Raw genomic sequence first — 14410 nt, forward strand, 5'->3', positions numbered from 1 at the left:
CAAAGGCCTGTGGAAAATGACTAATGTTCAGTAGAAAGCTTGTTAAAAAAAATCACAGCATACCCACACAATGGAACACTATGAAGCCATTTAAAAGACTGAGGAAGCAACAGGAAACAATCTCCAAAACACATGGCTATGTGAATAAAGCTTGGCACAGGTGGTGTAAAATATAGTGTGTTCTTATCTTGGTTTTAAAAAGCGGGGGGGGTGGGTAACATACACACAGCTACAGATCTCTCTTTATATTATTTATACACACACACACACACACACACACACACACACACACATATAACCACCTGACATATACATTCTTATTAATATAAAAAATATTTCCAATGACTACAAAAGAAGCTGGTAGTAGTTGTTGCTTCTAGGAGGGAAACTAGCAGTTTAAGGTAGAAGAAAGATTTAAATGTTCATTGTAAACCAAATTTTTCACTGATTTTACCATTTGTAACTTTTATTAAATAAAATAATCCCCCAAATTTTTTTAAATTTACATCCAAGTTAGTTAGCATATAGTGTAATGATTTCAGAAGTAGAATCCAGTGATTCATCCCTGCATATAACACCCAGTGCACATCCCAACAAATGTCCTCCTTAATGTCCCTTGCCCATTTAGCCCATGCTCCCACCCACAACCCCTCCAGCAACCCTCAGATTGTTCTCTGTATTTAAGAGTCTCTTTATGTTTTGTCCCCTTCCCTGTTTTTATATTATTTTTGCTTTCCTTACCTTACGTTCATCTGTTTTGTATCTTAAATTCCACATATGAGTGATCATATGATATTTGTCTTTCTCTAATTTCACTTAGCATAATACATTCTAATTCCACCCACATTGTTGCAAATGGCAAGATTTCATTCTTTTTGATTGCCAATGTGTATATATACCACATCTTCTTTATCCATTCATCCATCGATGGACATTTGGGCTCTTTCCATACTTTGGCTATTGTCGATAGTGCTGCTATAAACATTGGGGTGCATGTGCCCCTTCAAAATAGCACACCTGTATACTTTGGATAAATACCTAGTAGTGCAATTGCTGGGTCATAGGGCAGTTCTATCTTTAATTTTTTGAGGAACCTCCATACTGTTTTCCAGAGTGGCTGCACCAGTTTGCATTCCCATCAGCAGTGCAAAATAAAGAACCCACAAAATTTTTATTTAAAAATACTTATATTTCCTATATTTTAAATTACCTCAAGTATCTTATTTATCAAACACGTGTCTTCTCTGACAAAAGATTATTATTCTATGCAAAAATTTTTCAGATTACCTTAAAAAGCCTGGGAAACACATCTGCTGGCTGTCCACGAATCACAAACAGACGAGAGTTTAATTTTCGCAGATTGGCATCAAGGTCTTCTAGACACTGAAGCAAAAACCTACAGAGAAAATATTATTAAAATTCTTAAACATATATATTTAGAAGATATAAAGTAGTGCAAAATCATGTTATTCTAAAACTTGACGTGCTAACCCCATAATTTTATTACTTCCTATCATCTTATTACTTCTAATTGATCTGTAAATTACTGTTTCCAGAAATCATACTTAAAAATTTTAAATTACATGAGGTTCTCAGTATTTTAATAAAATTCCTCAATTAAGTAACTTCCATTAAATAACAGTGATTGAATGTTAGCAAAGTTTAAGTTGTAAACATAAAAATTATACAAATAAAGGAATTAAATGAATTGATTTCACTGTTTCATTGATGAAAAGAATTCAAGTTCAAATAGAAAAGCCACCTTGAAAAATCTAGAACATTTCTCTATTGGAAACAAAATGGAAATATCCTATTTAATCACTCTGAGCAAGTGAGTAATTTAAGAATTTGAGTAATATTAAGGGATACTGTAATCATCTAAGAGAGAAAGAAAACATAATGCCCATTTTCAAGTTTCTTATCTAATTAAAGAAACTGATAATAAACAGATGTTAAATTATGTGGCATTAACTCTGAGTGTAAAAAAGAAAAATTCCATGAGGCAGGTGGAGCTATAGATTTTTCTCAATGAAATAAGTACCAACAAAGCTTACACATGATAGATATGCTGGGAAATTCTGGGGCGGTAGCAGAAGACTGCTTACCACGCATCTTTTAGTGTGAAGAAATGGGGCAGTCTAGCAAAGTTGAAAGAGATGTCACTCCTGGAAAATTCAACCTCATTGTTTACCTCATGTTAATTTCTCTAACATTTCACTTAGATTCTATTCCTCTCTCCTGGACACTTCTTATTTTCTCTTCACTCTGCTTCTTTTATGTATTTGATCTTAAGGTTAAATATTTGCCTGCCTTTCCACAAGCCATGTGTTCTCTGAGAATACTGATTGTATCTTACTTGTGAGGAACAGTTAATAAAAATGAAAAGGCACATTTCAGAAATGTGTTGTCCCATATGGTAGCTTCTAGGCATATACAGCCATTTATATTTAATCAAAATTAAAAATTCAGTTCCTCAGTCACACTTGCCACATTCCAAGGCCTCAACAGCCACATGTGTGCCTAGTAGCTACCATATTGGACAGCACAGGTGAAGAACATTTCCATCAATGCAGAAAGTGCTACCAGGCACTATTGTTTTAGGAGGTTGTTCAGTTCAGATCATTTTGCTCTCTTTGCCCATTCTGATCCCATCATTTCATCAAGAAAGTTTTGTTAATTTTTTACAACTATAGTTATTAGTGACATCACTATAACTAGTCAAGTTTGATACTCTTTACCATTTAGGAGTCATTTAGGATTTAGAGTCTACAGGTGTGGAGTGTCACAGTGCTAGACTTTTAAGGACTCCCACTGTATCATCTTAGGAAGTCTCACAACTGTCGTTAAACAAATAGGAAACAAACCCTTCTATCTTCACATTTATATTTCACCTCATCCCTGTTCTGTCTGGGATTGGAGTCACCTCTCTAACACCAACCCCTATCTCAACCTACCACTACCAATGTACAAATACTTTGAGGAAGAAGATTGCTATTGTTATATCAATACAAAAACACCTGAGTTTTGTAAAATTATCCATAACTATGAGTAATTTATCATGTTTGGTGATAAATGTTTATTAGAAAGCATCTAATTTTATGTATTTGCTTGTCTAAAGAGTTTTTAGACACTGTAGCAGATCAAAAATCAAGAAGTTGAATGAACTAGCAATTTTAAGTTTTGTTTTTTTTAATTTAAACAGAACAAAACTAAAATGTCCTGGAAGGATAACCCAAGGCAGAGATAATCCTGATATCTCTTTTGTACCACTAGTTTCAGTATGTAAATGTTTCCATATGGTACAAAGAGGTCAATGATAGATGGGAAAAAAAATGGGAAAATGAAAAAAACATGATTAATGCATAAAAAAAAAAGCCTGGATTAATTAATAATTAAGGAATTAAGGGTAAAATTATTTTTCCCTTTCTTGTTAACAGGCTGAATAAAGAGTTTTAATGTTTTTCAATAAATACCTTATGAACCAAACATTGTACAGAATGATATGGACTGAAGCAATGTATTATAATGGGAAAGTTTTGCAACCAAATAATTAGTTTTGACACTGCATAACATGAAGGAATAGATATATTTAAGTATGATATTTCTCTTACATATTATGATATTTTTCTTCCGTGGATATTATTTCCATCACTGTAATTTCACATAAAAATTAGAGAAGTACAGTGGACTCAAATATAGGTACTTTAAAAAAAGAATATAGTACCTTTGCACTGTGACTTTTGAAACTATATGCATAAATATATTTTGATTTTTATTTTGATAAAATAAAATTTGCTTTGCATGTATTTACTTATCTTATATGTACATAAGAAAATAATTGGAAAGATACTTACCAAGCTATTAATAATAGCTACTTTTGAGGAGTGGGAATGGAGGGGGGAGTGATGATGAGAGAAACATGTTTTTTTTAACTTCATAAAAGGTATAAAATTGATAACGAACATACACTCCTTCAAACAGAAATACTGTATTTACTATAAACATGGTTTAATAGTGAATCTTCTCAAAGCAATAGACATACTTCTATAGCATCAATTTTGATGGTTTCATAGTATCCCATTACACAGATGTCACATAATTTAACAAGTCTAGAGATAAATTACTATCCTTTAATTAATCCTGGGAGGTTCCTTATCTGTAAAGCAGGGATAGTAATAGGACCTATATCATAGCATGTTCTGAGAATTAAATTAATATATGTGAAGCTCTCAGAACAGTGCCTGATCCATAGTAAGCACAGTTATCTAAGTGTTATCTAATTTTTTTGGTCGCCTCCTTCCTACCACTTCCGTTCTTGGTATAATAATTCTATCCCTTGTTATCTCTTGCTGGCATTATTTATTTACTGTAATGCCTGAAAATACGTCTTTGTACCAACAATCTTTTCCCACTTTAATAATCCATTTTATACACCACAACAAATCTTTCTGAGGCACACTTTCCTGTACAAAGGTCTTCAAAGATTCATTCCCTAGAACACATTATTTTGCTTGGCCATTAACTTAGGGTTCAGGTTCATCTCTTACCACTCTTCCTTCATTCCCACCAAACAAAACTACTCTTTTCCCTACACATCCACTCTCCTGTAATGTGCTCCATGAATTTCCCTCAGCATAGAATACCTTTCCCAATTTTCATCTCTTCAAGTTCGTATCCTACTAATCTTCAGTCTTCCAGCTGAAAGTGATTTCTCCATCCTCTAAATTATCAAAGGACATATGGACCTCATTCTAGAGAAACTTTCACATTATACTTTACATTATAACTATCATATATACATATCACCTTCTTCTCATGGATTTCAAATTAGTATCTGTGTCTCACTCCTAGCTATGTAGGTTTCTTAACCTATGTTTTGGTTTCTACATTTGCCAAACAAATATCATCATGTGACCAATATATTCTGTTAGAAAGATTAGAAATAGGATTTAAAAAATAATACAGTTGTCTTATACAACTGTTGAAAAAATTAGAAAAACATTATTAAAATCATCTCGCAGAATTACTAGCACATGGTAGATATTCATTAAGGAGAAGGTACCACTATTTTCCCCTGGGAATAACTTATAGTTCCAAAAAACAGTAACACATATTTCTGTATGTAAATATCTGGGCATGACAACAGAAGACAATTGGTTGGATGCCTACATCTATATGTAGAATTGTTCTGGACTCATAACTTCTCCTGAATGTGACTTGGAACAAAGGTTTGATTAAAATCTTTCCCAGTGACAAGGCAAATATGAATGAATAAATATGTAACAGGAGTAAGGCAAACAAAGGCAAAAACAAACTACTCGTACGTCATCAAAATAAAAAGCTTCTGCACAGTGAAGTAAACAACAAACAAAACTAAAAGACAACTTACTGGAAGAAGGTATTTGCAAATGACATTAAAGGGTTAGTATCCAAAATATACAAAGAACTGATACAACTCAACACCCAAAAAACAAATAATCCAATTAAAAAAATGGGCAGAAGACATGAATAGACATTTCTCCAAAGAAGACAGCCAGATGGTCAACAGGCATATGAAAGGATACTCAACATCACTCATCATCAGGGAAATAGAATCAAAACCACAATGACGTATCGCCTCACACCTGTGAGAATGGCTAAAACCAAAAACACAAGAAACAAGTGTTGACGAGGATGTGGAGAAAAAGGAACCTTCATGTATTGTTAGTGGGAATGTAAATTGGTGCAGCTACCCTGGAAAACAATATGGGGGTTCCTCAAAAAGTTAAAAACAGAATTCCCTATGATCTAGTAATTGCACTACTGGGTATTTACCCAGTACAAAAACACTAATTCAAAGGGATACATGCACCCCTGTTTACTGCAGCATTATTTACATAGTCAAACCATGGAAGCAGCCCAGTTGTCTATTGATAGATAATATTTATATAAAATACCACATCATCCTTTTAATTCCACCATACATATGCATCTGTATATCAACTAACCTTTAAGTATATAATCCTTCATTGGTAATACCATAAAATAAAACCTCCAATATCCTAGGTTCAAGTATCAATTCATTGACATGTAAGATTTCTTTTTAGTGCTGAAGGGATAATGTTACTTGAAAGGGTGCTATGTAAAATCTAACCTTTCATCCTTTATGCTTAGCTGGGAAGAGTAAGTTCTGTCAGAGTTCAGATTCAGTATATTCCAGAGAACACACCAATTTCAACCCTTATATATTATAAATGCATGTGGCTTAGAACAGGCATCCAATATTCAATGGAGTAATTCAATATAATACATTGAAAATACACAGGGTACACTTTTAACAGGAACATATTTTCAGATCTTCTCTAAAATGGCATCTTACTATACTATTCAGGACTCAGTTAATAAAGTTATTAACTACATGCAACAGGTTGGTTTTTATACGCCAAACATTAGTAAAATTCATCACATCTCTTTGTATAATTGTATTACCTATATATAAGTACATTTCTCCTGTTATATAATTACCTTACTAATTGCATCACTTCAAAATAAATAGAAAAGGTGTCAAGTGAGAAAATATACTTCTTTACTTTAAACATATTAAAGATTTTTAATTTCCAGAAATCACTACTTTATTACTATTAGAAAAAAATTACATTCAGTGACTTTCCTTATACCATTTCCAACAGATGATTTCAACATGAATCAACAGAAATAGTTTCTTAAAGTAGGTCATTGCTATAGCAACCAGTGGACAGTTTGGTATACTCCCCGTCACAATGACCTACTTTCTAGCCTGTGCTAGAACAGCTTTATATAACTAGAATTGCTAGTTCTGTCTATAAAATAGTCCAAAAAAGGCAATGATGAGATACAACATAATCCCATGGTTGTTGAAAACAAAGCATACAAATTAACATGTATCATACCAGAATAAAACCATCTGGTTCTGTACTTTAGTTTGTAAAATATACTTATCATATGCTCAAAGATGAAAACTACACTTAGATCTAAATCAAAACAATTCATTGCTGACCCCAAAAAACTAATTTAAAGAATATAAATTAAGATCAATCTTCTCCTGTCCTCTGCATGAAACCATAGTCAAATTTTTAAAATTAAAGATATATTAATTATAATAAAGAAAACAAATAGAGTCTTAGTCATTAACCAAAGTCTATAGAAAAATTTTAAATTATAAAGGAGCAATTTGTCTGTCTATAAACTGAATCAAGTTTACATGTTTTTTTTTCTGGTTTGTTAACAAATTTTTAGTGCTTTCATCTAACTTAATCATTATTCAAATTGTCAGAATATTTGTGATACACATTTTCCCTAAAGAGAATAGTTTAATGTTCAATACAGATTAAATATATATTTTTAAAGTAAATTTTAATTTTTCCAGGCTCTAATGGTCATAACTCAGTGAACTTATAACATGACACAATGTTGCTTTTTTAATGCCCTCTTTTAAATTATGAAATTTAAATAAAAATTAAAAATACATTTATAGATAATATAACATATCTAAATACATAAATTTAAACCATTAATACAATGCTTACTGTAATATGTGGAAGAAATTAAAGGAAGGTCATTTATATTTTAAACAGAAATAACACACTTCAAAATGTAAATATCTAGGCATGACAAAAGAGAATGAATTAGTCGTATGCCTACACCTACATCTAGAATCACTGTAAATTCAACAACTATAAAAACAGACTGATACAGCTGTATTATTAGTGACTCAAACACCATGAGTGGTATTGCCTTTGATGACATGATTTAATGTAATGTTGAGCAAGACTTAGTAAAATTCTGGACAAAACAAAGTACAACCTTTCTTTAAATAGGTGATAAATGTATGCCAGGAAAACTCAGTATATATTAAAATTTCATAAAAATACCTAGCATTTACATACAAAACGGATTTAGGCTCTAGATTCAAAGAATTCTAAGTTTTTCATTTGCCTGAAACATCTAGTAGAATATTTGAAAGTTACTGGGATTTGAAAGTTACTGGGATGATTGAGAGACTATCATGAACACTGCAAGAAGTCTTCCATTCTTGGCCTCTTCTCACTATTCCACTAGTAACCTAATTACTTCATTGTGATGAACAAAAATGCCCCCACAAATTCCTAAAACACCCCTAAGGAGTGATATTATTCATTATCCACACAGTTTCATTGATTTGAGGGATACAACAAGATTAAGTGACAGACATGTCCAATATTGAAGGAGCTGAAAATCTAGAGAAGAAACTTGAAAATATAATAGAACCTGCCAGGCTGAATGTGACATATATTGTAGGAGACACATATGGGTAACATTACATTGCTTCAAAAAGTCAAGAGGGAGATATCACTTCTGGATTTCTCTTTTTGAGATGGGGAAAAATTTAGGCAAAAATTTCAAAGATATGGTGATGGTAGAAAGAGGCCTTGCAATATTAATATGATTATAATAGCTAGAGATAGGGAGAGAGAATTACTGGCCACTGGACTGTAACCTCCTTTAAGACTAAGACTAGGGGCGCCTGGGTGGCGCAGTTGGTTAAGCGTCCGACTTCAGCCAGGTCACGATCTCGCGGTCCGTGAGTTCGAGCCCCGCGTCGGGCTCTGGGCTGATGGCTCAGAGCCTGGAGCCTGTTTCCAATTCTGTGTCTCCCTCTCTCTCTGCCCCTCCCCCGTTCATGGTCTGCCTCTCTCTGTCCCAAAAATAAATAAAAAAACGTTGAAAAAAAAAATTTAAGACTAAGACTAGATCTTGTTCACTACTTTCCAGTGCCTAGAAAATGCATGACATATAGAAGTTCAAGAAATATTTATCTAGGGGAACCTGGGTGGCTCAATCAGTTAAGTGTCCAACTCTTGATTTTGTCTCAGGTCATGATCTCACAGTTTCACGAGTTTGAGCCCCACATTGGGTTCCTCACTGACAGTGCAAAGCCCGCTTGAGATTCTCCCTCTCCCTCTTTCTCTGCCCCATCCCCGCTCATGCTCTCTCCCTCTCTCAAAATAAATAAGTAAACTTAAAAAAAATTTTTTTTTATCTAATGACTGACCAAATGAATACATTAATGAAAGCAAGAGAAAGGATTTTTTTCAAGTTTTTATTTTAAAAAAATTTTTTTTAATATTTATTTTTGAAGGAGAGAGAAACAGAGTGTGGGGGGGGGGTGTGCAGAGAGAGAGGGAGACACAGAATCTGAAGCAGGCTCCAGGCTCTGCGCTGTCAGCACAGAGCCCGACTTGGGGCTCGAACCCACAAACCGCGAGATCATGACCTGAGCTGAAGTCGGACGCTCAACTGACTGAACCACCCAGGCGCCCCTCAAGTTTTTATTTAAATTCTAGTTATTTAACATATAATGTAACATCAGTTCCAAGCATACAATATAGTGATTCAACACTTCCATACAACACCTGGTGCTCATCACCACAAGTGCACTCCTTAATCCCCATCACCTATTTAACCCATCTCCTCACCCACCTCCCCAATGGTAACCATCGTTTGTTCTCTATAATTAAGAGTCTGTTTCTTGGTTTGCCTCTATCCCTTTATTTTCCCCTTTGCTCATTTGTTTTGTTTCTTAAATTGCACGTATGAGTGAAATCGTATGGTATTTGTCTTTCTCTGACTTATTTCACTTAGCATTATACTCTCTAGCTCCATCCATGTCATTACAAATGGCAAGATTTCATTCTTTTTATGGACAAATAATATTCCATTGTGTATCGGTGTGTGTGTGTGTGTGTGTGTGTGTGTACCATTTCTTCTTTATCCATTCATCAGCAACGGACACTTACACTGTTTGCATAATTTGGCTATTGTACAAAACGTTGCTATAAACATCAGGGTGCATGTATCCCTTCAAATTAGTATTTTTGTACTCTTCAGATAAATACCTGGTAGTGCAATTGCTGGATCATAGAGTAGTTCTATTTTTAACTTTTTAAGGAACCTCCATACTATTTTTCACAGTGGTTGCACCAGTTTGCATTCCCACCAAGAGTCCAAAAGGGTTCCCTTTTCTCCACATCCTTGCCAACACCTGTTGTTTATGTTTTTAATTTTAGACATTCTGACAGGTATGAGGTGATATCTCATTGTAGTTTTGATTTGTAGTTCCCTGATCACTGAAGTTGGGCATCTTTTCATGTCTGTTGGCCATCTGCACATCTTCTTTGGAAAAATGTCGGTTCCTGTCTTCTGCCATTTTTAAATGAGATTATTCATTTTTGGGATGTCTTTTTAAGTTCTTTATGTATTTTGGATATTAACCCTTTATCAGATATGTCATTTGCAATTATCTTCTCCCATTCCACAGGCTGCCTTCTAGTTTTGTTGATTTTTTCCTTTGCTGTGCAGAAGCTTTTTATTTTTATGCAGTCCCAATAGTTTATTTTTGTTTCTATTTCCCTTGCCTCAGGAGACCTATCTAGAAAGAAGTTGCTAAGGCCAATGTCAAAGAGGTTACTCCCTATATTCTCCTTTAGGACTGTTAAGGTTTCAGGTGTCACATTTAGGTCTTTAATCCATTTTGAATTTTTTTTTTTTGTACGGTGTAAGAAAGTGGTCCAGTTTTATTCTTTTGCATGTTGCTGTCCAGTTTTCCCAATATCATTTGTGGAAGAGACTGTCTTTTTCCCATTGGATATTCCTTCCTACTTTGTTGGAAGACTGACCATACAGTTTGCATGAATTTCTGGGTTTTCTATTCTGTTCCATCGATCTATGTGTCTCTTTTTATGCTGATACCATACTGTTTTGATTATTGCAGCTTTGTAAGATAACTTGAAGTCTGGAATTGTGATGCTGCCAGCTTTGTTTTTCTTTTTCAAGGTTGTTTTGGTTATTTGGGGTCTTTTCTGGTTACATACAGATTTTAGGATTGTTCTAGGTCTGTGAAAAATGCTGTTGGTATTTTGATAGGGATTGCATTGAATGTGTAGATTGCTTTGGGTAGTAGACATTTTAACAATATTTGTTCCTCCACTTCATGAGCATGGAATGTCTTTCCATTTCTTTGTGTCATCTTTACTTTCTTTTATTTTCAGAGTACAGGTCTTTCACTTCTTTGGTTAGGTTTATTCCTAGGTATCTTATCAACTGTATCAACTGTAATGGGATTGATTCCTTAATTAGCAGAATGGGATTTTAGGACTTGAGTCAATAGTCAGTGGAGATAGGGGCGCCTGGGTGGCTCAGTCGGTTAAGCGTCTGACTTCAGCTCAGGTCACGATCTCGTGGTCTGTGAGTTCGAGCCCCGCATCGGGCTCTGGGCTGGTGGCTCAGAGCCTGAGACTGCTTCCGATTCTGTGTCTCCCTCTCTCTGCCCCTCCCCAGTTCATGCTGTCTCTCTCTGTCTCAAAAATAAATAAACGTTAAAAAAAAAAATAAAAAAAAAAAGTCAATGGAGAAATGAAAAACATGAAAGGAAAAGAACATTCTCTGAATATTTGTACTAGGTACTTTACATATATTTCCAACAACTTTACAAGCTATCTCATTTAAAAAGTAATGAATCTGAAACTCATCAAGGACATTTTCTAAAGTAACTCAGCTACACAATAAAGTAAAAATTTTAATTTGAATATATCTGATCCCAAGCCCATGTTCTTTCCACTATATAATGCTACTGCTAAAACGTTTTAAGAAAACTAGTCTGACAGCTGTAAGGACATAAAAAAGATGGCCAGAATACAGTTTTTGCCTTTAATATGGGGGACAGGCATGCGTGTCATTTAAGAAAGAATATGTTTACACTGAGGTGACAAAGCTCAGTGTTTTAAAATAACTAACGTTCATTTTTCATTCATACTATACATCTATTGCAGATCAGCCAAGGCATTTCTGTTCACATTTAACTGGTCAAAGCAGGTCACATGGCCAAGCCAGGCTTCAAGAAGGCTGAAGGTATAAACTTCCTGCAGGAAGTAATACCAAATAACGGTAAACAGTAATAACATCTACCATAATATGTAAACCAACACTGATATATATTTACCACATGATAACTTTCTTAGTGGTGTTTTATGGCAACACAGAAGAAATCTAACTCTGTCTGTGGGGTCAGGGAAAAGGGAACATGGGAGGGCATGAGGAAGAAAACACTTGAACAGAGTTTGGAATTAACAGGTGTTGATCAGAGGATAAAATATGAAAAGACAATCAAGGCAGTTAAATCAAGGAATTTTAGGAATTGTGTACATGTGGGGGTGGGGCAGGGGGCAACTGGTAGAATGACTACAAGTACCACACTTTCTAATACTAAGATGGAGTCCCCCACCCATCTTAGTTAATACCCAGTATTAACACTTCAAAATATATTCCAAATCAATGTCAAAGAAACCTACCAACTTTTACTGCTGACACTACACTGGATTAAGATACCCTAACAGAAATAGCTAATAACAAACTAACAAACAGCAACAAAAGAAAAGTTTTAAGCATAATTCACTGGACTGCCCCAAAAGTAAGGAGTCATAAGAGGTTAAGTAGGTTACTAAGGTCAGCTTTAACCTTGAGGATTTCTATAGAGCACTGGAAACCCTGAAGCTAATACAAGTTGAGAAGGATGGAGATAAAGCCTAAGGCCCATCCAAAGTGAGGAAGCTAATAACAGACCCTCAATATAAATCTGGACTTCAAAAAGCTCCACCCATAGTTCAAATATAAATAGGACATAGGGGCACCTGGGTGGCTCAGTCGGTTGAGCATCCGACTTAGTCTCAGGTCTAGATCTCACAGTTCATGAGTTCGAGGCCCACCTCGGGCTCTGTGCTGACAGCTCAAGGCCTGGAGCCTGCTTCGGATTAGGTGTCTCCCTCTCTCTCTGCTCCTCCCCTGCTCATACTCTGTCTCTCTCCCAAAAATAAATATAGATTAAAAATAGTAATAATAAAAATAAATAAATAAATAAATAAATAAGACATATAGCTCAAGTTACAGCATAGGGCAACATGGAAACTTGACTATCTCTGCTCAGTCTGGGTTGAGAGAAAACAAAATCTCCCATTCCTGAATGGAAAGGGATAAAACTGTAACTTTACAGTGGAGAAACCTGGCAAGCACCACCTTAACCACATAATCAGAGTAAACATCACATCAGGTCGATATCCTGTACATCCTGACATGACGTGATAAGAAAAACATTTTAACACTGTGGAATTTTTTTTACAAAACCCATACCCCAGTCTAATCATGAGAAAAACATCAGACAAACCTAAACTGAAGGCCAGTTAACAAAATACATAACCAGTGCTCAAAAATCATAAAGGTCATCAAGAAAAAAACAACAACAAGAAAAACCTGAGAAACTGTCATAGAGGATAGACTAAGGAGACATATAACTGAATGTCTGTGTAGTATCGTGGAACAGATTCTGGAATAGAAAAAAAAATTAGTGGAAATTTGAATAATGTCTGGAGTTTAGTTAGCACTTATAGTGTATAAGATGTTAATATTAGGGGGAACTGGGTACAGAAACATAGGAACTCTGTACTACCTTTGTATATTTTCTATACATCTAAAATTATTTTTTAAAACTTATTTTAAAAAAACAAAACTTGTGCTCCCCTCCTCCCCAAAAGTATAATCTCAATGCCAATTCATGGAGTTTAAGTGGCCCTAAACACCTCAAGCATATCATTGCATTTAAAGGGGTCCCAGATTGGTTGTGATCTGAAATAACTGTTAAAAGACATTACAAATCCTCTCTAGATTCAAACCCATGCCTCAATTTCCACACACACAAAAAATTCCATCAAAACTTAATCAAATAATCACAAAATACTCAAAGAAACAAGAACTTAATGTGAGTTGCAGAATGAGAGGCCTGAAGATGACTGAGAATTATGTGGAATTGCTACAAGTACCAATTCAAGCAGGTCATAAATCCCAAATCGGATAAGAAAGAGAGTGACATGGGTTAGGAGATGTGGAGTAGGACAGAGATGGTGGGGGAAGTAAAGATAGAAATAAAGAACAGATAGAAATGGGCAGAGATATAGAGAGGGAGAGTTAAGAAACAGAGACAGCAGATCTACATCTAGACACATCCTACTGAAACCACACAAAACCAAAGACATAGTATATACAGCAGCCAGAATACAATTATACCTAATAAGGAAAGAATATATATTCAAGTGTACATGGCTTATTTATGAAAAAAATGGCCTTATACTAGGTTATAACACCATACTTAAATTTAAAACAATTGGTAACTTTCTTATATCTTGAAATTTAAAAAACACTTTTCTAAACAATTTATGGGACAAAGAACATCATAATGGATTTTAGAAAATACCTAGAGCTGAATGATAATGAGGAAAATATATCCAGAATGTGAAGAATGCAAAACAAAAAAAGTGGTATTAGAAGAAAATGTATAGCCTTAAATGCTTTATTAGAAGACTTGAAA

At 34.6% G+C, this 14410-nt stretch overlaps 1 protein-coding gene across 1 annotated transcript in view; it reads right to left on the reverse strand.

Moving 5' to 3' along the window:
* The window catches only part of CRY1 (cryptochrome circadian regulator 1), a 92285-nt gene that overhangs the window by 30229 nt on the left and 47646 nt on the right, over window positions 1–14410 (reverse strand). The window contains exon 2 of the mRNA XM_047066539.1: window positions 1288–1396. Coding sequence (XP_046922495.1) covers window positions 1288–1396 — 109 coding nt within the window. The remainder of the gene's footprint in view (window positions 1–1287; window positions 1397–14410) is intronic.

The sequence above is a fragment of the Lynx rufus genome, unplaced genomic scaffold, assembly GCF_022079265.1.
Source record: "Lynx rufus isolate CCGP_SWC_20201006 ecotype Redwood Valley unplaced genomic scaffold, mLynRuf1.p SCAF_7, whole genome shotgun sequence".
NCBI classification, from domain to species: domain Eukaryota; kingdom Metazoa; phylum Chordata; class Mammalia; order Carnivora; family Felidae; genus Lynx; species Lynx rufus.